The sequence below is a fragment of the Molossus molossus genome, unplaced genomic scaffold (genome assembly GCF_014108415.1).
Source record: "Molossus molossus isolate mMolMol1 unplaced genomic scaffold, mMolMol1.p scaffold_m16_p_10, whole genome shotgun sequence".
Taxonomy (NCBI): Eukaryota; Metazoa; Chordata; class Mammalia; order Chiroptera; family Molossidae; genus Molossus; species Molossus molossus.
Genome location: NW_023425345.1, coordinates 2,200,067 through 2,223,614, shown reverse-complemented (window position 1 = coordinate 2,223,614; position 23,548 = coordinate 2,200,067). Strand labels below are relative to the sequence as shown.

At 57.1% G+C, this 23,548-nt stretch overlaps 2 protein-coding genes across 3 annotated transcripts; both read right to left on the bottom strand.

Annotated features, from left to right (window-relative positions):
- Nucleotides 1–321: 321 nt before the first annotated feature.
- SHISA8 (shisa family member 8) lies at nt 322–5,136 on the bottom strand. 2 transcript variants are annotated; one of them, XM_036253212.1, is made up of 4 exons: nt 4,613–5,136; nt 1,968–2,101; nt 1,083–1,391; nt 322–707 (listed from the first exon to the last, which is right to left on the bottom strand). In XM_036253212.1, the coding sequence occupies exons 1-4, from the start codon at nt 5,134–5,136 to the stop codon at nt 322–324; spliced, it is 1,353 nt and encodes a 450-aa protein (XP_036109105.1). The 2 variants fall into 2 exon arrangements, with proteins under 2 accessions (XP_036109105.1, XP_036109106.1); XM_036253213.1 differs by having other exon boundaries at nt 1,083–1,229.
- A 7,785-nt stretch (nt 5,137–12,921) lies between these two features.
- TNFRSF13C (TNF receptor superfamily member 13C) lies at nt 12,922–16,537 on the bottom strand. Its single transcript, XM_036252163.1, is given in 3 exon segments — nt 12,922–15,518; nt 15,919–16,137; nt 16,402–16,537. Coding segments are annotated over 3 exon segments (579 nt in total). The 3' UTR covers nt 12,922–15,294.
- Between the last annotated feature and the right edge of the window lie 7,011 nt (nt 16,538–23,548).

Sequence of the window (23,548 nt, the reverse complement as noted above, 5' to 3'; positions counted from 1 at the left end):
TGCTTTTACACATGCTGTGTCCTCAGCCTCTCTCAGGGCCAAGCCTGGGCCCCTTTATTCTCAGGAATGGGAGCCACAGAAAAGGGTTTATTTACATGAGGAACCCGGGCCCTAGGGTTCCTAGGACAGGCCCCTCCTTAACCCTGCAGGCTCCAAAGCCCCCAATCCAGTTTGGGCAGGGGAAGGGCAGGCCCTTCGCGGACAGCGCCCCTACCCCATCCCACCCCATCCCACTCCACCCCCGTGGCCTGGGCCCCTGGACCAGGCCAATGGCGGATCCCTGGCAGATGGAATGCTTCTGAAAGACCAGCAGCCCCGTCTTCATACGGTGACTTCAGTTTTGCTGTTGGTGCTCAGGTGTCGGGGTCCGCGAACCGCGCAGCCGTAAAGGACAGGGGGTTGCGGGCCGAAGGCCTTGGGCGGCTTCTCCCCGTGCCGGGGCGGGTGGCCGGACCGCCGGGGAGGCGGGGAGGCCTGAGCCGCCAGGTGGCCGCGGGGGGTGGGGCGGGCCGGGCGGCTGGCGGTCCAGGACTTGCAGTGGCCCGTGGGGGCGGGGCCGGCGGGGGGCGCGTAGCCGGGCGGGGCCCAGGGGCAGGCGTCCAACAGCGCGGGCAAGTCCTCTGGGGGCCGCAGGGCCCGCGCCGGAAGGGTCAGTGGGGCGGGGGCGGGCGCTGGAAAATGCTGGTAGAAGTCCTGCGGGGGAGCCTCTGTGGAGACAGAGCAGGGCGAGTCGGGGGGCGGGGTCAGGCCTGGGAGGCGGGGCCTCAACCCCTCCGGGGCGGGGTCAGGCCTGGGAGGCGGGGCCTCCGCCCCTCCGGGCCGGGCCGGGCCGGGCCGGGCCGGGCCGGGGCGGGGCGGGGCGGGGCGGGGCGGGGCGGGGCGGGGCGCGGATAGGCCGCCTGGGGCGCGACTTTCTCGCCCGGGCTCGAGGTCCCGCTAGGGTCCCAGCCAGTCTGCCTAGTCAGGGATGGGGTACAACTGAGGCGTAGGCGCCATACAGAAACTGGCTGGAGCGCAGACCCGCAAAGCTGGGATCCTGGCACCCCGGTGGGCCCCGCGCTACCCGCACAAACGGCACTCACCCGAGGCCTTGAGTCCGGCTGCCTTGAGGGTGGCGTACTTGGCGTAGCCCGGCTGCTGCGTCATGCTGCCTCCGCCCTGCAGTCGGGGGCCGCGCGGGGGTCCCAGTGTGGCCGACCCCAGGGGCACATTGCTGTGGCGTTTCTTGTCTAGAGCCGGGAGGGGGGAGATGAGACTCGAGGACACTCTGCACCTACACTCCCACCTCCTCGAAGCCCTCTCCCCAACCGCAGTTAAGTTGGGGGCTATTTGAGCGAGACTGAAAGTGGAACCTGTCTTCGAGGCAGAATCTCCAGCGCCAGGAACAGGGCCTGGCTCATAGTAACGAATAGCAGCCAGTCCTGAGTGGGTGCTAAACTAATGGATGACTCGCCAGCATGTTCAGCTTGAGCCAGGCACTGAGTCCCCCAGGACCTGCTCCTGGTGGAGATGGAGGTAATGTCTGAGGATTAGAATCCCACATAGGGGAGTTTGGGGGGGGGGGTGCAGTCAAGCCTGACTACTAGAGGCCAAGAAGACTCCAGCCTGGAGGAAAAGGCCCACAGGAGGCCACAGAACCTGGTCAGGCCGACCCCCGGGTGCTGAACGAGAGCCTAGAACCGATGCCTGAGCCAGGGATCCCTGAATGTGGAACCTTTCTCACAGAGTCCTTGAGGCTGGAGGTTGCAGGACCCCTCAGAGGGTTTCTCTCCACCAAGGGGAGCTGAACAGGCTGCCCAGCCCCCACTTACACACCTGTAGAGGCAGGCAGCTCGTTTCCATTTGGGAAGCAGTCTGCTCAGAGCCTCTTGCCCCTCAGCATACCCCTTCCCTTGCTCCCAGGCCCATGTTAGACAAGGGAGGCCTGATGCTGTAGATCAGCAAGTCCCGCTCACCAGCCTACTCACCTATGCTGTTGTGAGGGGAGCCCCGGGGGAGGCCATCACCCATCTGCACCTGGACACAGCTACCCAGCGGTGGGCCCAGAGGTGGAGGCAGTGGCTCCTGGGGGCCTGGCTGCTTCAGAAGTTCTGTCAGTGTCCTGTGAGGAAACAGTGATGAAAAGCAGCCTTCCTAGCCTGCTTCCCCACCGGCCACCACTGCCTCATTGTGTGGCCCCAGGCAGCTCTTTCAACCTCTCTGGGCCTCCCTTCTCCCCTGTGATTGACCTTACACATCTAGTTTCCACTACCAGGCACAACCTGTGGCCCCAATGTGGACTTCCCACAGCAGGTCAGGACACTCAAATGGGGTCATGTGTAAGCAGGGCCACCTTATTTTCCAACTCCCCCCCCACCACCACCATGCCCCTTTCCTAGAGTCCACTCTCCAAGACCCTCCAAGTTCAGCCTCCTCCCAACACAAGTTCTGTGAGCGTATCAGTCTCCTGGACCTTGCTTGCGCTGCTGCTTCTGTTGACAATATCCTTTCCTCCATCTCCTCCCATAACACTACCCATTCTTGCTACCTAAATCCCCTCCCGCAGCAGGGACTTCTGCTGGGTCCTGGAACAGAGCTGCCAGCATTGGCATGGAGGACAGACAGATGAGGGTAAGGGGACTTAGGAGATCCCCCTGTGGCAGCCCAACATCAAAGGCTGTGTGACCTTGGGCAGTGGCCTCCCTGGGTATGAGGATACCCAACCCTGCACAGCTGTGACAGTATCTGACTTAGCCTTTCCAGCAGACAGCCAGGCCCAGCCTTCAGCCCAGCTGCCTTCAGCGCCCAGAACCCATAATTTTCTCCTAGCTCCATCTGACCCTCCTTCTGGGGTTGGGGCTTCAAATGGCTGATTCATGAAGAAGTACCCTGGAGGTGGGACACCTGGGGCTGGCATGATTTGGCGGCAACGTGGCAGGGTCTGAAAGCCTCCTAGTGCCTGCCTGAGCTGACCTTCATGCCCTACCCACTCCTCAGCTGCCCACCCCTTTGTTCTCCCATCTCTTGGCAAACACCCCTCAGCTAACTCTCCCAAACACCTGAGTGCCTTTGGGCCTTTGCACAAACTTTCTCTAGGGACAGACTCCAGCTCCCCTCCAAGACCTCTGAGAAGTCTTTCCTGACCATCAATCTCAATATGGCAGAATTAAGGGCAAGACTTGGGGAGAGCACAGGGATTCACAGCACACCCACACGTGAGCTCAGGTTGGTTCCAGGTCTCCCCAGAGGAGAAAAGGGAGTCAGGGCACATGGGAACCTGAACCTCAGAGAAGAAAGGACTGACCCTGCCATATAGCACCTTAGGGGTGGGCCAGGGCTTCCTGAAGGTTCACCAGACCTGGGCAGATGAAGTAGGTTCAAGGTGAACATGTCAGCTAGGCTGCCCCAGTCACCCCCTCTATACCATCATAGCCCTCAGTTCCTGCTGCCCTACTCTGGTCAAGGACATGGTCCATTCTCTCCCCTCACCCAGCATGAGGGACTCCAAGCCCCAGGCCCTGCCCCTGCAGCATTCAGGACCCAGCCTGAGAACCTCCACATCACAAACGCAGCACAGAATTGAGACCAGGGTTCCCCACCCAGCTCTGCCCTGCAACTGTCTGGGAGGTGTGGACTAAATGGTCTGGGGACAAGGGGTACTGTGGAGTGCCAAGGAAGCACTCATCCTCTGTCCCTGAGGTCTAGGAGGGGGGAAGCATCCACAGCTGGCCTACCCAGGCATGGGGGCTTCTCTCTATTGGCACTTCTAAATACCAGCCTGTCACATGCAGCCTACATGCCCAAGGGAGACAGAACCTGGGTGAGTGAGGAGGACCAAGACCCCAGGATATGAAGGTGGCTGGGGGCATGTGAGTGTGTGGGTGTGGGTGAGGGTTCCAGGGTCGACACTGAATCCCTGAATCCCTAACCCAGTGAGGAAGGTACATCCCACTTTACACAAAGCTCGAACTCAGCCAGCACCTGTCTCAGCCTCCCACGTATTCATGGAACCCTTTCTAAGCAGGGAGACCCTGACCCTGCCCTATGGGTATTGAGTGGGGTGAGTTGGGGAGGCCTTCTGAAACCCCAGGGAAAGGTCAGACCTGAGTCACAGTTATGAGAGGGCAGGAAGGGAGATGGAAGGAGGGAGGGAAAAGTGAGGTGAGAAACTGGAAGGAGAGAGCCAAGAGAAGTACAGAACATTCCTCTCCCTCCATTCCCTAGGGGCCCAAGACACCCAACACTACATCAGCCCCCGCTCCCACCCCGCGCTAATGGGGCTCAGGCCCCAGGCCCCCTCCCCTGGGCGGACATCTTGCCCTCTGTTAGGCGACCAGCCCTCCCCGCCCACTCGGAGGAGGCGGGGTGCCGCGGAGGAGGTGGCCCAGCACCCAGTTCCGCTGGAAGGTCAAGGGGAGACAGGGCGGTATCAGCTGTCTCCCTCCGTGGGGATAGGGGGGTGGGAGCAGACCTGGAGACAGAGACCCGGAGGAAGAACCAGGAGGAGGGGGCTGTTAAGAGGACCAGAGTTCGAAGGGTCGCAAGGAGATGCCCACCAGGCAGGCACGGCCGTCCACGCGGAATGTTCGGGGATCCCCGGCCGTAACCTGGCAGGTGCGCGGTGTGCACTCACCTGGTCACCGTGCGCCGCGCGCGCGGGCTGTGTGCTCTCTCCAGGCCCAGGCGCACCCCGATGCCGACCAGCACCAGCAACGCGGCGACGCCGCACACCGCGTAGACGGCCGTGTGGCTGCGCTCGCGACCCGGGTCCCGGGGCACGGCGGTGTCGCGGGCCCGCGCGGGCGGCCGGCCGGTCTGCACCCAGGCCGGCGTGTCGTAGTTGGAGCAGCGGCTCTGATCAAGTCGCCGTGGCCCGTCGTGGCAGCAAAAGCGGTAGCCGCACGTGCCACAGCAGAAGCTGTAGGCGCCCGAGCTGCAGTTGAAGGGCGGGTCCCACTGGCCCATCACGTCGTAGTAACCGCGGCAGCGGTCGCCGCCGACCGGGGCCGCCGTGCCGGGTGCCGCGGGCTCCTGAGCCTCGGGGGCCCCCGCGCGACCCGACGGCGGCCGCGCCAGCAGCAGCAACAGCCCGAGCGCGAGCCGGAGCCCCGGCGGGCCGTGGCCACCGCGCAGCACCCGCACCCTGGCCCGCTCCATCGGGCCCGCACCTTCGGCTACAGCGCCCCTCGCATGGCGGCTCCCTCCGCGCCCGCACGGCTCTCGCGGGGCCCGCTGCCCCGGCGCTGGCTCCCGGACGATGCCTCCTCGGCTGTCAGTCTCCTCCGAGAACCCCAAACCCGGTGGGCTCCACCTGACCTCTCGGGACCGGTGAGCGCGCCCTCCGCCTGGGCTCACCTCGGACCCGAGCCTGCCAGTCCGCGCCTGGGACGTCCTCCGGGCCGGCGGCGGCTCCCCGCCTGCGCACAGTCCCGTGCCTCCCCGCCGGCGGGTGTGCAGGTCTGGGGCCTAGCGGGGCGGCCGGCCGCCGGACACAGCCGCCTTCCCGCGCCCGCTCCGCGCTGCCCGCGCTCTGGCTGCGGCTGCGGCTCCGGCTCCCGCTCCGCGCGGGCTCGGCGGGCGGGGGAGGAGGGAGCGCGGGCAGGAGGGCGGGAAGGAGCGAGCAGAGCCGGGGGAGGAGCGCGGCCGCCGCCAGGGCCTCCCTAAATCAGTCCTGTAACTGGAAACTCTAGGGGTTCAGCTACAGCCCTCGGGACTGTTGCGTCGGACGCCCGGCCCGCCGCGGGCCCGCCTGTGTTTTACAGGTGAGGGGACTGAGCAGCCACGGGTGTGTCGTTGCCACCCCCACCCCTCCGCCTCCTGCTCGCCCCCTCCACCAGTTCTGATGGAAACAGAGAGGGGTGACATGAGGAAGGTCCTTTCCCTCTGCATCTCGGTTTTCCCACCTGTCAAGTGGGAAGGGAACCGCCAGCAGAGCCGCTGCGCAGGGCCAAATATGGGTCCCCTCCGCGCTGCCTGGGGCGCCGCGTCAACCCAGGTGCTCGCGCCCTGGTCTCAGAATCTCCAGGACGCTGGATTGGGGTCCTGGGGTGTCCCCACACTTCTATGGCAGCGATAGTCTTGGCCTTGTCCGAGCCATCCCGAGATGGCTCTGCCACCCTGCGTGTAAGGGGGAGGAAACTGGGCTAGCCCCTGCCATCCAAGGAGGGGCTGAAGCCATTGGCCGACCCTCTGCGCGGCCCTCTGCGGACCCTCCACTCCTAACCCTAACCCTGGGCAAGGTGGTGGGGCGGGTATGGAACGTGGATTGGCCGAGAGCATGCTCAGTCTTGTTTTCCGAAGTTGGGTTTTACTGGAGAATATGACCGAGCATTAGCTCTTTGCTTCTCTCTGCCTCCGTTTCTCATCTTAACATAAAAATCTCTTCCTAGGGGGGCAGATTCATCATGCAGGGGTCAATATGGTGTCTCCGGTTGTCCACATGGGAACATCAAGAGGCTTCGGTTTAGCCCAGTGTCTCCACAGAGCGCGAGCCTCTGAAATACCAAAATATTGGCTGAATGAATGAAGTGACTAGTCTCTAGTGTCTACAAAATGAAGAATTTGAGCTCCTAGGGACTGCTCCTCTCTGCATCCTCTCTTCATTCAGGGACTGGGAGCAGCTTATAAAAATGGAGGAGGTGGGCGAAGAGGGAGAAGGATTTACATTTTAAGGAGGATCAAGTCCAGTTGCTGAGACCAGGGCTGACAGACTAATTTCAGGTATTAGTGGGGAAGACAGGAAGGGGGGGTGACCTCTCTACAACACCCACCGCCTCAGGGTGATTCCTTGTGCCCTGGCCAAAGACAGCCACACACCCCCCTCCACCCACAAACAAGCTTCTGATTCAGCCCTGATGACCCTATCTCATTAAAAAAAACTATTACGAATTTTGAGAAAAAGAAAAAAAGTGAGCAAAAGAATGAAATGAAATCACCTTAATCCCATCACCAGGAACAACTGATGCCAAAACATGTCCCACTTTACATACTGTTTTGTTACTGGTTTTTACTTTACTTTAAAAAAAAATCACTTTCCATCACCATACATTTGGCTCCTTTTACTTCACTTTAAAACAAATAATTTTTTGTTAATCCTTACTCGACGATATTTTTTGCCATTGTTTTTCACAGAAACTGGAAGGGAGGGAGGAAGGGAGGAGAAGAAGAGAGAGAGAGAAACATCGATGTGAGAGAGACACACACTAATTGGTTGCCCAGGATTGAACCTGCAACCCAGGTACATGTCCTTCCTGGGAATCAAACCCGAGATCCTTCAGTGCATGGCTGATGCTTAGTCCACTGAGCCACATGGGCCAGGCACGTAGTTCACTTATTTTTTTTTAATGTTTTTATTGATTTTAGGGAGAGAGAAACATTGATCAGCTGTGTCCTGCATTCCCCTTACATGCTCCTGGGGATCAAGCCCACAACCTGGGCATGTGCCCTGACCAAAAATCAAACTGGTGACCTTTTGGTGCATGGGATGACACTCAACCACTGAGCCACACCAGCCAGGGCTTAGTTTACTTTTTTGATGTCAAACTTTCAGTTGTTATTCTGCTTAGAACTTTGTAGCTATATTTGCTGATGCATCCTTTTCTGCTTCCTTAGGGAGTATTCCTGGAAACAGAATCCATGGCACAATCCGGTTTGTATCAGTGCCCCACACACACTCTGCCAGGCTGCCCTCTAAGTTACCCAGACTCTGAGGGCGGCTGATTCTCCTTTTTCCACCCTACTGCTGGTCACGAGGTTTAAAGGGTCTAGTCTCTGCCTCCTCGGACTGTGACCTCTTCTTCCCAAGTAGGGTGACTCTACTGGGCCCAGAGCCCCTCTCCCTTAGTCCAAAAAAGCAGCAGATTTCAGTCACCTCCCACCCCCAAGGACTGATGTCCAACCTCCAACTCCTCCCACACCCACACTTCCTACCCGTCTCTGTCTGGTTCAGTGGTCAGCCAGCAACCATAGATGCCCACATCTATCAGGTCCATGTCAGTCACCCACTGCGCTCTTCATGTGAACACACAGTCTGGGGTGTGGGGAGGGAGTAGGAGGGAGTAAAGGCAAAGACAGACCACAGCTGGCTGGCTGAGCCCTGGGAGCTGATCATTTATTCAACTAACACCACCCCCATGTACCCTGCCATGTGCCACACAAGGGGATTGACACATGGACTGGCCCAGCTTTGGAGTGACCCCTTTGCCCAGGCTGCTGTCCCTGGACCTGGGGTTTCCTTCCATAGCATGGCACCAGAGTACTTGCTCCTTGTCTCCTCTGCTCGCCCCCCCAGCCTGTGTCACCAAAAATTGTCCATTGATCCAGGCTTAAAATAACCCTTGGCATCTGCAGTGAGCCCCACGGGGCGGGCAGAGGAGCCGTTTCTCTGAGCCTGAAGGACACCTGCCCCACCCCCCAGCTGTGAGAGCTGGCAGCTTGAGTGTGCGGGTGTCTGTGTGTTCATGAATTTGAGTGAGAGTACATGTCTGGGGCTAGTGTGACTATGGGTGCCTTCCCTGCACCATGGGCACATGTGTACACATGTGTGTGTCAGTGTGAATGCACTTGTGAAAACATCTCCTTGAGCCCTCACTCAGCACCCAGCTCTGGGTGCTGAGAGGTTGTGGGCGTTAGGGAAAGCCTGTGCTGCACCTCAGTGTCCCCATTTTAGATGGCGGTGACCAGTTTGCCCAACCCTGGGCCAGGGGATTTGGGATTTCCTAGAGAGAAACCGAAGACCCAGAGAGGGGAAGTGACTGCTGTGCCTGGCACATAGCCAGGAAGGCCAGGGTCTGGCCTGGAACCTGCGCTGCGAGCCCCAAACCTACCTTCTGGCTACTTCAGTACAAACAGAGAGAAGTTGGAGGACCCTGGCCCAGAGCAGTGTTCCAACATCCTGACAGCACACCCAGTACCTGACTGAACACCTGACCAATGCCTGGTGCACCCTGACTCCTGCATGAGCCCCGGGCCTTCCCACAGGCGGGCTTCTCTTCCTGGGATGCCTTCCCAGCGACTCAAACTGAGAGTCCTACTTGTCCTTCATTCTGGAACCAAACTAATGTGGACTGCAATTTCTGCTCTAATAGGGCCATTCCACCTTTCTAGGCCTCGTCTGCAAGATGGGCTGCTAGCATCTCTTCAACAATGCTGCAGAGAGAAGCCAGTGGGTCCCTGACTGGGAAGCACTCAGAGACAGGCAGCCTCAGTGGGGGCCCTCACCACCGCTGGGCTGAGAAGCTGGAGATTGCCACCGGGGGTGCCATCCACAAATTCAGAGCCCCCACTCCCAAGCCCGTTTGGCTTCCATTTCCTCCATGAGGGAGGCAGAGGCTGTAGGCAGAAGGCTATGAACTCCCTGCTGGCGCAGATGGATGCCAGTATAGGAAGGGGGTCTGGAGGGGAGGGCCCTCCACTCCTTTGTCTCCCGGAGAGGCAGCTGGTGACTCAGGCTCCAGCTGCCTGTGGGAGGGAGGGGGTGCTGGGGCTCCTGAGGTCGTGAGGGAGTAGAGGGAGTAGTGGATCAGGGTACTGGGAGCTGGGCTTAGCTTCCTGCTCCAATTCCCCAAGCACCCTCTCCCCAGCTCTGCCCTCCGCTCCCCAGCCTTGGGGAGTCCTGCTGCACACATCACAGTTAACCCCTCTGCCTGGAGTCCCCCCCAATTTGTTCCACCCCTCGGGATCCTCCAAAGGCCCCAGTGAACACACAAGTCCGGAGCTGGCCACCAGGACCCTGGGATGGAAACAGATCCAGAGAGAACAGGGCTCCGCAGACCCACACAGTGTGTCCACCTGGGTCACGCCCGCCCTGCCCGCAGGTTCCTGGGCCACAACTGCCAGGTCAGCTCTGAGCCCAGAATGCGGGGGGAGGCGTCCTGAGCCCGCACACACACCTCCCCGCAAAGTCCGGGACACGCGCTGCGTCTGGGTCTCTCTGGCTCGGGAGGCACGTGGGGACCGGGACCCCGTGTGAGCGCGGAGACCAGCTTTGGAGAAGTGTATGGCTGACCTTGTTCCCATCGACCACCGGATTACTCCCTTTTCCCTCGGCCCTCCTCCGCCCCCCGCCTTGAACCCCTGCCTCTTCTACTTGCCTTTGGCCCCGCCCCTTTCCGGCAACTCAGAGGCCTGGGTACCTCCGCCCCACCCCTCTCCTCGACCCCGCCCCCTGCCGTGCCTCCCGCCCGGGCCCCGTCCCTTCCGGAACCGAGTCCAGGTCCCGGCGCCAAGCGGTTGGCAGTCAAGGTGCCACTGTGGCTGACCGCAGGAACCGCGCAGGTAGACTTTCCCTGGCACCGTCCTGGATCCGTCTGGACGTGGGGCCGGACCCCAGAGTCGGTGCAGCTCAAAGGAGTGAAGAGATGCTCAGAGGCCTTCTGGGCGCTGGGACCCCTGCTGTGTTCCCAGGGCAGCTTCCCCACCTGCCGGGGAAGAGCAGAGCCTGAACACGGGCAACTGTGTCTTCCTGGCTTCTTCCCACTCTCCGTGTGACCCTGGGCTGTTGCTCCTACCCTACCCTGACCCCGGGTCAGGACCCGGCAGCTGGGGAGGGGCACAGATTGGAGAGGTCAGTTTCAGCTCTAGGTAAGGAAGAATTTGGCCTGAGCCACCCACAGCAGAGCAGGTAGGAGCTCATTCCGCCTAGAGGAATGCCAGGGGGGTCTGGTGGCCTCAGGAAAGGGTGACACCAAATATAGGGGGCTGGAGGAGCCCTCGGGGGTTCCTGAGGGTGGCTGCCCCTGTGTGCCCCGGGCAGGCACAGCACAAAGAAGGCTCTTAACATAGCCAGTCCTGGTACTCTGGCCAAGCTGCCCAACACTCCAGCCCCCCCCCCCCCGCCCCTGCTACTTGACCCTCCTGTCCCCTCTCCTTGAGACCTTGGCTTCGAGCAGCCTGGGGCAGGGGTGCCAGTTCTCTGCTCCATTCCCAGGGAGAACTGCCTCAGTATTCAGAACACACCTCGACTCTTCCACAGTCCCTGGATGCTGGTTAGTCACTCCTCTGCTTGGGACATTCCCGGCCCTGGCAGGGATACTCTGTCATCATTATGTCCTACTCTGTCTCTCCCATCAGACCAGGACCCAAAGGCAGGGCCTGGAGATGACCTCAGGCACCACCCAGAGTGGCCCTGGCACAGGCAGGCTCGTCCGGGATCCAGTGTGACCCATGAATAGTAGTGATGCAGTGGTAAGCTGGTAGTAACCAGCTCTGGGAAACTGACTTCCCAGAGGAGGTTGCTAAAGGCTGGGGGCTCTGGGCAGGAAGTCTCTGTGTCCCAGGGAAGGAAGGAGATGGAAGCATTCCTAGGTGGAGACCCTACTTGCCACATGACCTCTTCAATCTTGAGCAGTTGGGTGGCCCTCAGGCTCCATGTTGAAGATTGGGAGGCAGGCCCAGAGAGATGCCACCAGCTTCTAAAGGTAAGGGCTGTGTAGGGCCATCCTTGCTGAGACAGAGGGAGGTAAGGAGTCAGGTCCCTCCTTCCTGGCCTCACCAGCTGGGCCTCCCCACCCCCACCCCAGCCCAGGGCTGCAGGGCAGGAAGTGAAAGGTGCCTGCAGGAAACCCCAGGAGGAACTGAGACTTCAGCCAGCCCCACCCCAGACCCTCCTTCAGGAAAAACTGGCCAGACCCACAGGCTAGGGGGTGGGGGGACTGCTTCCCTCTGTTCCCACCCCAACAAGCAGTTCTTCCAGAGTCTATCTTGGATCCCTCTTACTGCCAAAAGAGACCAGTTGGAGAGAGAAATCTTTGAGTACAGGTGAAAGCAAGGAGTAAGGCCTACGGTCAAGCCCTGCAGTCAGCCCCTCAAGGAGAGCACCTGGGTCAGTCACCTTCTGGATGGGACCGGGGCCGGGGCCGGGACTGGAGCCTGGGTCTAGCCCAGCTCCACCGCAGCTTATTGTAGCTCTGGCCAGATTCCTTCACCTCTCTGGGCCTCTCTGTTCCTATCAGCAAAATGGGCCATAAAATCCTCCTTCATGGACATGAACTGGTCCAGATTTGCAGAAAAACAATTCAACCACCAGGGGCTTTTAAAAAGGTCAAAGCCTTTGGTTGTAACAACTCTTCTTCTGGGACACAGAGACTCAGGCAAAGATTTAAGTACAAGAAGATGCTACTGCCTTACCTACAACATAGAGCAGTCCCCTTATCCGTGGGAGAATGGGTTCAAGACCCCAGTGAATGCCAGAAACCAGCGATAGTACCGAAGCCTATATATGCTGTTTTTTCCTACACACATACCTATGATAAACTTTAATTTATAAATTAGGTACAGTAAGAGATTAACAATACTTATAGTCAAACAGAACAATTCTAACAATATACTGTAATAAAAGGTATGTGAGTGTGGCCACTCCGCAGCCTCCGTACGGGCTCAATCTTTCTGACGCAACACGGTGCCATGGGCCCGAACGTGTTTCCCGCTCTCTCCTCTGGTCCTTTGGGGCCATTATTAAGTAGAATAAGGGTGACTTAAACACCAGCATTGTCTCTGATAACCGAGATGGCTAGGTGACTAAGGGGCAGGAGTGTGTACAGTATGGAGACACTGGTCAAAGGGATGATTCATCCCAGGCAGGTCAGAGCAGGACATCGCAAGAGTCCATTGCCCTACTTAGAACAGTGTGCGATTTAAAACTTACACATTGTTGCCCTGGCTGGTTTCGCTCAGCCGTTAGGATGGAAGGGTCTCAGGTTCGATTCCCGGTCAAGAGCACATACCTGGGTTGCAAGTTCGATTCCCAGCCTCGGTCATGCGGGAGGCAACCAGTCAATATGTCTCTCACATGGATGTTTCTCTCTCTCTCTCTCTCTCTCTCTCTCTCCACCTCTCCCCCTTCCACCCACTCTGTCTAAAAATCGATGAAAAAATAACCTCGGGTAAGGATTAACAAAAAATGATAATAATAAAATAAAACATACACATTGTTTATTTCTGGAATCTTACATTTAATATTTTTGGCCCATGGTTGACCCCAGATAACCAAAAGGGAAACTGTGGATAAGGGGGACCACTGTGACAACTGGAAAGAACAGAGTGCTCCAGTGGCAAACGTTTCAACATTTGCAAGGTTTTCATCTTGTTTATGAAGTGCTTAAAGAGGAAACTCACCAAATGTGACAGTCATGGTATTAACTTGTATGTATAGAATGATTACGCTTATGTAGGAAATCCACCACTTGGGCCTGGTGTTGCTGGATTTGGGGTCATTTCTCTGTGGACTCCATCTGGATTGCTGTCTGAAACTTCCCAAAATGTCTACAAAATACATTCCTTGATTTTTTAAATAAAATACATTTGTTTGAAGCAAACACAAACACCCCCACCCCTCCTCTAGGTTCTACCATCAAGGTCAAATGCGGTGACCTTGCCAAGGTTCCTTGAAAGCAATGCCTAGGACAGAGGGCCAGAGGACGGAGGCCCCTGGGAGGTGGGGTCCGTTTCGGGGCCTGGGGGAGACTCACCCCCCCTTGCCCACCTCTCCCTGGCCTCTGCTCCTGGTTCTTCCCTAACAAACTCCCCTTCTGCTCTTTGCTGGATGACAATGACACCAAGTCTTTTCTTTCTCTGGCCCCAGTTTCCTCATCTGCAAAATGGGGGAGGGCATGAGGATTCTCTAAGGTTCCTTCCAGCCCTTCTCCACTTTGCATCCAGCCCCTCATTTTTCAGAAAAGGAAACCGAGACTGGAGAGGAAGCTGCACAGGGGCTCAGCCGGGACACAGTGGTACCCGAGGTTTGCATGTCTAGGCCCCAGAGGAGTTTCAACCACTTGTTTCACCTCCAGGGTCCAGCCGCCTGCTCTGGGGCTCTGGTGGAAAAGGTGGGTTGGGGGATGAAGCGGCCAGAAACAGCCCAGACTCCCCCAACCCCCGAGATGGAGGAGAGTTGATGATTGGGGTCTGCCCCTCACTCTCCTGCCTGCCTACCACCTGATCTCACTCCAGCTACCTGGCTCCCTGGAAGGAGGGGCATCTGAGATGGGTTCGGGGGGTGGTGGCTAGGAAGAGACTTAGACACTTAGACGTGAGTGTCCAGGTCCTGGGGGCTCTGCATGCTGCAGGCTGCTGACTGTCTTCTGTGCTCGGAAGGAAGGACGAGTATTGGCTGGGCACCTCTGATGTCAAGTCAGGAAGAGGCAAGCTGGAAACGTTGATGTGTGGCCAAAGTCCTACAGTGGGACAAAATGGTATCCAGAACCCCTTCTTCTGATTCCCTGTCCAGTGATCCTTCCAAAGATGCTGAGTTGTAAGAAGTTCCAAAGTGCTTTCCAGGGTGGAGTTCTGGGCAGGAGGGCTGGCAGGAGAGGCTAAGCACAGTGTGTTCCAGAACTGGGCTCGAATCCTCATCCCCACCCAGAGCAAGCGGCCTCACCACCAGGAGGCAGTTCTACTGGGATGGTGGGTGATCTCGGGTTGGCACCGACTGGCCAAGTGACTCCAGCACTTGGGCCAGTGCCTGGGGAGGGCAGGCCACAGAGGGAAAGGAGCTCAAGAAATATCTGGTCCTGTTGGTTCAAGGCCACAGGCCTATGAAGAAGCATGTTGAAGGTCCTGGGCCCTGCCCTGTGTCCGGCTGAGTGAGCTTTGGAGGTAGCTGGGACCCAGGGGGTCTCTGAGGGGGATGGCTGTCAGTGATCCTTCAGCATGAGTGCAGTCCCTCCCAGAAGCTGCAGACTCATCCCAAGTGCAAGCCTTGGGCTCTGGAAGCTGCCCCTGGAGCGCAAATGGTATCACAGGTCCTAGCGGACTGGGCTAAGCTCAGGGTTGACACTGGGGTACAGACACCTGAGAATCAGCACAATCCAGGCTACTTCTTCAAATCAGCTTGTATTAAATCCCAAAGCAAACCCATTGATTGGCTTTTGGTCAGCGCTGCAGCCATGTGCATCAGCTGGAAAGCAGGGCAGCTCTGAGAGCAAGTATTAAAGAAATACAATCCCCAGCTACAAAGTGTGCCTCTTCCCACATGGTCCTGCTCCTGGGTTCATTCTGGCTTAATGGTGGCTTCCCCACTCTAAAGGAAAAGCCTCCTACTCAAAGTGCCCTGACAACTCAAAAGCACAGGTGCTCAGTCACAAACTTCAAGGGCTCAAAGATGGTAGGGTTTTAAGCCAAACACTGACGTGCCATAGGGTACCGTGCCAGCTGAACCCTGAGGGGTGCAGTGTCTGTGTCCTGCAGGGTTAGCTGGGGAGCAGCCTGGTTCCCAGAAAGGGGCAGGTGGACGCTGGGATGAAGAGCCGAACCAAACCTCCAATCCCCTGGCGGATGGCCCACAGGGAGGGCAGGGGCCACCTCCTGCCCCTTCCATTGCTACTGTTGCTCAGGGCCAGCTGTCTTGGTGGTCACCAGCTCAGTGGAGCCCAGCTCTGTGGCTGGCACAGGAACATTGTGGGCAGGAGGGATGGTGGTTGGATTTTCTCCGGGTGGAGGCCAGACAGGAGCTGTGGCATCAAGGGGTCCAGAAGAGAGGATGATGACATTGTCTAGGGGCTCTGGTGGGGGGGAGGCAGGGTCAGGATTGGGTCACAGCCTCTCTGGCAGGACAGCCCTCCCACTGAGAGATAAATGGGCCAAGCCCCGCTACAGGGGTGACATAAGACCAGCCCTCAGGACAGGAAGTGCTGAGAGGGCAGCAAAATGGGGTGCTGACAGAGGAGAGAGGAAGTATGGCAGCCAGTCTAGCCACCCCGAGAGGACAGGACCCGCCTCTTTCTCACTGGGCTCCCCAGCCTGTGTCTCATCCTCACGTGGGTCTCGGACGCCACAGCTGTGTCCCTCACTTGAACTGGGGTCTCTGCCTGAGATGCTCAGAGCAGCTCTTTCCCCCCCTTTTTTGCATCCCCCAGAGCCCTGCCCCCTTTACACTGCCTCCATCCCTCACGGTGGGACCCTCTCCGACTGGGCATGCCCTCGGCCCCTAGACGCGGAACTTACCGTCTCCGTCCGGGGCCTCGGAGGGAGCCGCCCCTCGGAGCCGCCGCCGCCTGCAGCTCACCACGGACACCAGGACCAGGGCCAGCGCCAGGCCCAGCAGCGCGGGGACGCCGAAGAGCAGCGCGGGGAGCGGCAGCGCCTCGCCGGGGCCCGCCACCCCCGAGCCCGCCGACTCCTGCGGCTGCACCGCGGTCCCGGGCGCCAGGCTGCTCGGCTCGGCTGCTGGGGACGGACGAGGGGAGGGGTTGAGAGAGGGGTCCAGCAGGGGGCGCGCGGGGGGCGGGCAGGGAGGGCAGGGGCGGCGGGGGCCACGCGGTGCTGGCTGGGCCCGTCGAGGCCCCCGCCCCCGCCCCCGCCACTCGTTGCCCCTCCGTCCCGGCCGAGGGGTGCTCTGCGCCGGCTCCGGCGGGGGTCCCCGTGGCGGCCGACCGTCCCCCTCCTCCCCAGGCCTCCCCGCGGCCCCGTCGGTGAGCCGGCTCTTACGCGGTCCGGGCTCCGGCGTCCGTAGGAGCCTGCAGGCCACGCAGCCGCGGACCAGCGGGTCGAAGCACAGGGTCTGGACGCACTGCGTGGGGGCCGGGCCGCCCTTGCCCCGTGGGCTCCTCGCCGCTCGCCTCATGCTGCCTGAGCGCCGCACAGCCGGCGGGGACCCAGCCGCCTTCGCTGCCACCGGCGGGAGCTGGGAGGGGCCACGATCAGCGCCCCAGAACCGCCCTCCTGCCCGCCCGGGTGGAACCGCTGGGGTGGGACTTCTCTGAGCCCGGGCCCCAGGGCCCTGCACCCCAGACCTTCTCTTTCTCCCTGTGGTTCCTCCATTCAACCACTCAACCATCACCCCAGTCGCCTGCCGGGCGGCCCTCTGCCGGGACTGGGACTAGGCTAAGGGCCTGCGGTCGGGCAGCAGAGGACCGGCCCTGCAGCCAGTGCGCAGACCTCGCGGTGGCTTCCTCTGTCCTGCTCCCAAGGCCAGCTTATAGCCCCAGATAATCCCCACCAGCCATCTCCCCACACCTGCCTCCTCCTCCGAGGAGCCCTCCTGCCTTCCCAGGCAGAGCTGCTTCAGTTCATCAGTCACACCCTGCGTTCCCACACTGGATGTGTCCTGAGGGACTTCCACACTGCCGTGGTGACGGGGAGACCATGCTAGTCCTCGCCACAGAGGGTGCAAGAAGGCTTTTTGGAGATGAGGAGGAGGTTGCTGGGTGGAGCGGGGCCTATGGAGAGAAGCTTGAAGGAGAAGGGCCCAGGGTGAGCAAAGGCCTCGAGGCCGAGGCCCAAATACGAAGGCCGGGGAGTGCTATAACCAGAGGGCTGGCCTGGCCTTGACTGAGGGTTAGGAGCTAGGACTCTGGCCAGAAGGCCCTGGGGAGCCATGCAGGGCTTTAAGCAGGGAACGTCACAGATCTGTATGTTAGCTAGGAGCCTCTGGCCGAGCTGCGAGCACAGAGGGCGCAGGGGGTGAGCAGCCAACGGCCCAGAGACAGCCGAGTCTCCAGATCCCAAGCAGGGAGGAGAAAGATCAACAGCTGGACAGGCAGGCCAGGACCCAGCAGGTGGCTCACCCACCCCGACCTTTTCCAGGACTGTGCGTGTCCTGGGCTGCTCACCTCTGTGTCTCACTGAGGCCCCTCCTGTTGGTCTTTACTCCACAGTGTTTGGGTTTCCCCACTTGCCTCTCACCCGTGTCCCCCAGACTGACTCTCAGACACACACACACACAAGCTCCCTAGGCCTTCCCAGGGCTGGCAGAGATTCTCAGCATGGAGCTCGGGCTCAGGGCCTCATGGTGAGCCACGCCAGCCCAGCGCTCTAGGGTGGGGGGCACAGAGAAAGAAGTGACTGTCCCGGGGACAGGGTGGGAGCTTGGGGGGCAGGAGCGCTTCTTTAGCAGATATAAGGACCAGGGAAACCTTCTAGGGAGAGGGACCAGTAAGGGCAAAGGCCTGGAGTAGGAAAGGGGAGCTTTCTCTGGGCCGGGCATGGCCCCTGCCTCAGGGTATGCTGAGCAGTGGAGAGGGAGGGAAGGAGCCTGAGGCTGTGGCCACAGGCGGCCAGGCAGTGAGGAGCCCCAGGAGGTATCTGAGTGGAGGGACAGACCCTCTGAGCTGTGCTTTGGGAGGGACCGTGTCTGTGGCTGCCGTGGAGTTGGAGACCGGACGGGTGAGCGGAGCAGCAAGGAGGCTGGCACCGTGGTCCAGGGCAGGGCCATGTCTCCGATGTTTAGGAGGAGTGAGTAATGCTGTGGAGTGAGGGAAGCAAGGCTGGTCCTGGGGTTCTGTCTTGGGGGACCCTGAGGACTCACACAGAACCCCAAGTGGGCCAGCCTTGCGGAGCCCTGGTCCACTGCCTCTCCAGCCCCTGCCCACGGGCCAGCAACCCCACGGCAGGAAGGTGTAGGTGGTGGAGCAGCTGCAAAGGAGAAGTGGGTGTGGGTGTGTGGTGAGGGGGTGGAGGAGCCAGGAGCCTGGACAGGAGCCCAGGCAGGGAAGGCCCTCCTGTGGGGCAGAGGGGCAGGGGCAAGGGGAGAAGACTGAGCCCCTATCACCACTCGTGTCATTACCTGTCACCCTCAGGACTGCAGAGCCCCCACTTAAACCTCGTGCCAGACATTCCGGCAGAGCAGGCGGAGGCCTATGGGAACCCAGGAGGGAACTGATCCTGGGAGAGTATGGGCCAGGTCTGAGGTCATGTATATGGGCCACCTCTGACTCCTCAGGCAGAGAGCAGAGGAGGTGGCCCTTGGGGCCCAAGCCAGAGCGGGGAGTTGCATATCGGCACTCCTGCACGTTGGCACGGTCAGCCCTGGGGGTGAAGCAGGGGTACTCATTGGCCAGAATATCTACTGGGTGCCTCCTTTTGCCCGAACAGGGCAGGTGCCAAGGACAAAGCTGGCGACAGCAAATGGCCTGTGGGACTCGTGTCAGGGGTCTGTGCAGGTGCCTGACCCTCGCAAACCTTTTCACTTAAGCCTCCTAAATGGGGAAGGGGGGAGGCCTCAAGGTTCTGCTTGGATGACTTCTTAGTTAAAAAGAGAAATTTCGCCATTAGACCAATGTGGTAAATGTCAGGTTACTCCTCAATGTATTCTTTTCTTTTTCTTAGCAGTTAAGTTGTTTGTTAATTTCTTTGTTCAAGTCTTCTACATCACTTTTTGATTTTGAGATGTGACCGAGAGAGAAGTTAGTTTCTAAATTCGATGTGGTTCTTGCAAATTGTCCTTGTTCTTTTAATAGTTTTTACTTTAAATAGCTTGGCGTCATCACCTCAATGTATTCTTGAGTAGAAAATAAGAGACTTTGTTGCTGAAAATCCCTTAGTTTTCTCAAGTTTTCATTCACTGATGAGTTTTTTAAAAAGATGATTAATTTGGGGTATGTCAGAGAGAAGGGAGTCTCCCTTGATTTTTGCCCCCAAAACTCCCCTCAAGACACCCTGCCAGTGGCCCTGACCCTGGCACTGTAATGAGGTTCGTGTTTGCAGATGGCGAAAGCGAGGCTCTGGGGGACAGAGGGATGACCCAGCACATATGAGGGGCCCGGACAGGGTCTGTGTTCAGCCGACTGCAAAGCGTGGCCTGTGCCCTTCATGCCTCGGGGACAGGGTGGGGGAAGTGAGGAAAGTCAAGGCCTGTTGGACAAGCTGGGTGTTACAGGGGGCAGCCCCTGGGGGCAGAGCGGCCCAGCCCCCCAGATCTGGATATGAAAGTGCTCTGAGACCCAGAAAGCGCTCAGCACTGGGCTCAGCATTCGTTCTGTGTGATGTTCTATGAGTAATACCTGGAGACGTTCTCATGAAAAACCCTCACTCAACACAGAGTGTCCGAGTAAGGAAGGGCATTCCCCTGTGCTCCCCAAGGAGCCTCTTTTCACTTGGGGGTCTTTCATTCTGGTCCCGTGTAATGCCTTTAAATTCTTGCGCGTGTGTGTGGAGAAACAGGTTTTGTGTTTCCTGAGGGGGCCGCACAGAGGGAGCTGTTCTGTTGGCCTTCCCCATCCCCTCAGCCCTGGGCCTGGTACTGAGTCGGCTCTCTCCATTTTTTTTTTTTTTCAATCCTCACCTGAGGGTATTTTTCTATTTATCTTCAGATGGAGTGGATGGGAGAGAGAGAAACATCGATGTGAGGATACATCCACTGGTTGCCTCCCACAGGACCCCGACCAGGGCAGGGATGAACAACCGAGGTACCTGCCCTTGACTGGAACCGAACCCTCGACTCATTCGTCCAAGAGTCAATGCTCCAACCGCTGAGCCAAACTGGCCAGGGCTCGCTCGCTCTTCTTTCTTTCTTTCTTTCTTTCTTTCTTTCTTTCTTTCTTCTTCTTTCTTTCTTCCTTTCTTCCTTCTTCCTTCTTCCTTTCTTCCTTTCTTCCTTTCTTCCTTTCTTCCTTCTTCCTTTCTTCCTTTCTTCTTTCTTTCTTTCTTTCTTTCTTTCTTCTTTCTCTTATCTTTATTGTTGCGTGTATTACAGAAGGCCTACCTTTTCACCCATTGACCCCTTCTCCTCACTCCCACCCCCCTCCTGCCTTCCCCACACTGTTGCCTGTGTCCACTGGTTATGCATATATGCAAATGTTCTTGGTTTATCTCTTCCCACCCTTCCTCCCCTCTTCTCTTTGAGGTTCATCAGTCTAACAACCAATCTGTATTTCTTAATCCCTTCATCGTTTTTCACCCATCTCCCTAGCCCCTCCCATCTGGCATCCAATAAATTTCTCTATATCTATGAGTCTGTTTCTGTCCTGCCTGCTCATTTTGTTTGTAGATTCAATTGTTGATAGATATGTATTTATTGCCATTTTATTGTTCATATTTTTGTTCTTCTGCAAGAAGACCCTTCAACATTTCATATAATACTGGTTTGGTGGTGATGAACTCCTTTAGCTTTTTCTTGTCTGAGAAATTATTTATATGGTCATCGATTCTAAATGATAGCTTTGCAGGATAGAGTAGTCTTGGTTGTAGGTCTTTGCTTTTTATCATTTTAACTATTTCTTTAAAAAAATTTATTTTCTTTTATTCCTCACCTGAAGACGCTTTTGCATTTATCTTAATAGAGAGGGAGGAAGAGAGAGAGAAAAACATCGATGTGAGAGACACATCGAGTGACTGCCACCCACATGACCCCAACCAGGGCACGGGACAAACCACAACTGAGGTATGTGCCCTTAGCAGGAACCGAACCTGGGACTCTCTGGTCCACAGGTTGACACTGTAACCACTGAGCCAAACTGACCAGGGCACTTTAATTCGCTTCTGGCTTGCAAAATTTCTTTTGAGAAATCTTTTGACAGTCTTATGGGAGCTCCCTTTTAGGTAATTAACTGCCTTTCCCTTGCTGCTTTTTTCTTTATCCTCACCCGAGGACATTTTTTGATATTTTGTTCAGATAGAGTGGGAGGGAGAGAGAGAGAGAGAGAGAAACATTGGCGTGAAAGGGACACATCGAGTGGTTGCCATCCACACGACCCAACCAGGGCCAGGGACAAACTGCAACCGAGGTACATGCCCTTAGTGGGAACCGAACCCAGGTCTCTCTGGACCACAGGCCGACACTCTAACCGCTGAGCCAAACTGGCCAGGGCCCTTGCTGCTTTTAAGAGTCTCTCTTTGTCTTTAACATTTTGCATTTTAATGATGATGTGTCTTGGTGTGGGCCTCTTGGGGTTCATCTTGTTTGGGACTCTTTGTGCTTCCTGGACTTGTATGTTTGTTTCCTTCACCAAGTTAGGGAAATTTTCTGTCATTATTTTTTAAAATAGGTTATCAACTTCTTGCTTTCCCTCTTCTCCTTCTGGCACCCCCATGATGTGAATGTTGGTACACTTGAAGTTGTCCCAGAGACTCCTTACACTATCCTCATTTTTTTTGGATTCTTTGTTCTTATTGGGTGTTTTTTGCTTCCTTATATTCTAAATTGATGATTTGCTTCTTAGCTTCACCTACTCTACTATTGATTCCCTGCAAATTATTCTTTTTTAAAAATTCCTTGTGGGGATGGGGGGTTGGTGAATGGACAGTTTGTAACTTTGTGATATGCATTCTCACAACCTGGTCAGCCTAGGATCAAAGTATGCATGTGGATAGATAAGATTTGCCTGAAGGGTAGAAACGCCACCCTGTCTGAACTGAGTGTGTTCTATATATGTGAATAGATAAGGTTTGCATGACAAAGAGTTGGAAGACCATTCAGCGAGGACAATGGGCCGTAGGCCTAGGCGTGGCTGGATTTGTTACTTTTTAGCTTTAAAGTCTCTTTCCACTGTAAAAAGCGAGAGACAAGGCTAGGCTGTATGGTTTGCAGAGACACCATCTCAAGGAAATAATTTACATAAATCCCTTTGTAACCTGGGGGAACCAATCTGCAAATAAATGGGACTGCGTCCAAAGATCTGAAGCTTTTGCTCCCTTGCAAAGCTCCCTCTCACTCCAACCAGTGTGTGCTTGTAGTTCATTGCGATCCTGGCAGGCCAAGAAATGGCAATTCCTCACCTGAGGGTAATTCCTCACCAGATAGAGTGGGAGGAAGGGAGGGAGAGAGAGAGAGACAGAGAGAAATATCGATGTGATAGAGCCACACCGACTGGTTGCTTCCTGCACAACCCCAACAAGGGCCGGGGACAAACCACAACCGAGATACGTGCCCTTGACCAGAATCGAACCTGCGGCTCCTTAGTTCATGGGCTGACACTCTAACCGCTGAGCTAAACCAACCAGGGTGTAAATTATTCTTTATTTCAGCTAGTGCTTCCTTTATTTCTGACTGGTCCCTTTTTATGCTCTTGAAATCCTCACTAAGTTCATTGACGTTCTCACAAAGTTCCTTGAAATTTTCACTAAGTTCCTTGAGCATCCTATAACCAGTGCTTTGGACTCTGCATCTGTTAGACTGCTTATCTCCATTTTGTTTAGTTCTTTTTCTGGAGTTTTGTTCTGTTCTTTCATTTGGGACATGTTTCTTTGTCTCTCATTTTTGCTGCCTCCCTGTGTTTGTTTCTATGTATTAGGTAGACCTGCTATGTCTCCTAGGCTTCCTAGGGTGGCCTGTTATAGGTGTCCTATAGGGTCCAGTGGCACAGCCTCCCTGGTCACCCCAGCGGGGCCCTTGAGATGCACCCCTCGTGTGGACTGTACACCCTTCTGTTGTAATTGAGTCTTGATTGCTGTTGGCGATGGAAGGGGTTTATTCAGGCTGATCAGCTGCAAGGACTGACTTTGCCTGCTGACCACCAGCCTCTGACTCCCTTGGAGGGTCAGCTATGCAGGGACCACTACACAGAGCAGGACTTACTTCAGCGGGGCTCTGGTACCCACTGAGTCCACTCCTTGAGTGTGTTGCTTGTGGAGGTGATTGAGTGGTGGTGCTTCGCCATGGTCTAAAGCTGTCCATTGGGTGTGCTGGTTCTGGGGCAAGGTCAGCCTCTGCCTGTGTTCTACCTGGGGCCACCAGGCATAAGCTACAAAGTGATCTGCAGATGGCTGCTTCTTGTGCTGGGCTTGGAGGTGTCCAGGCAAAGCTAAGTTGTGAGCCAAGGCTGGCTGCTTCTAGTGCCAGGCCCAGGACCACTTAACGAGAGGTATGGGGCACGCTGAGGTCAGATGCTGCTTGTTTGAGAGAATTTAGGAAAATCTG

Bases quoted from the DNA above. Each gene is read 5' to 3' on its own strand.
- SHISA8 (XM_036253212.1), bottom strand. From the start codon at position 5,136: ATGGAGCGGGCCAGGGTGCGGGTGCTGCGCGGTGGCCACGGCCCGCCG. The intron at 2,102-4,612 runs GTGAGTGCACAC...GTTTCCTCACAG, and splicing joins GCGCGGCGCACGGTGACCAG to GACACTGACAGAACTTCTGA. The intron at 708-1,082 runs GTGAGTGCCGTT...CTGTCTCCACAG, and splicing joins AGCCGGACTCAAGGCCTCGG to AGGCTCCCCCGCAGGACTTC.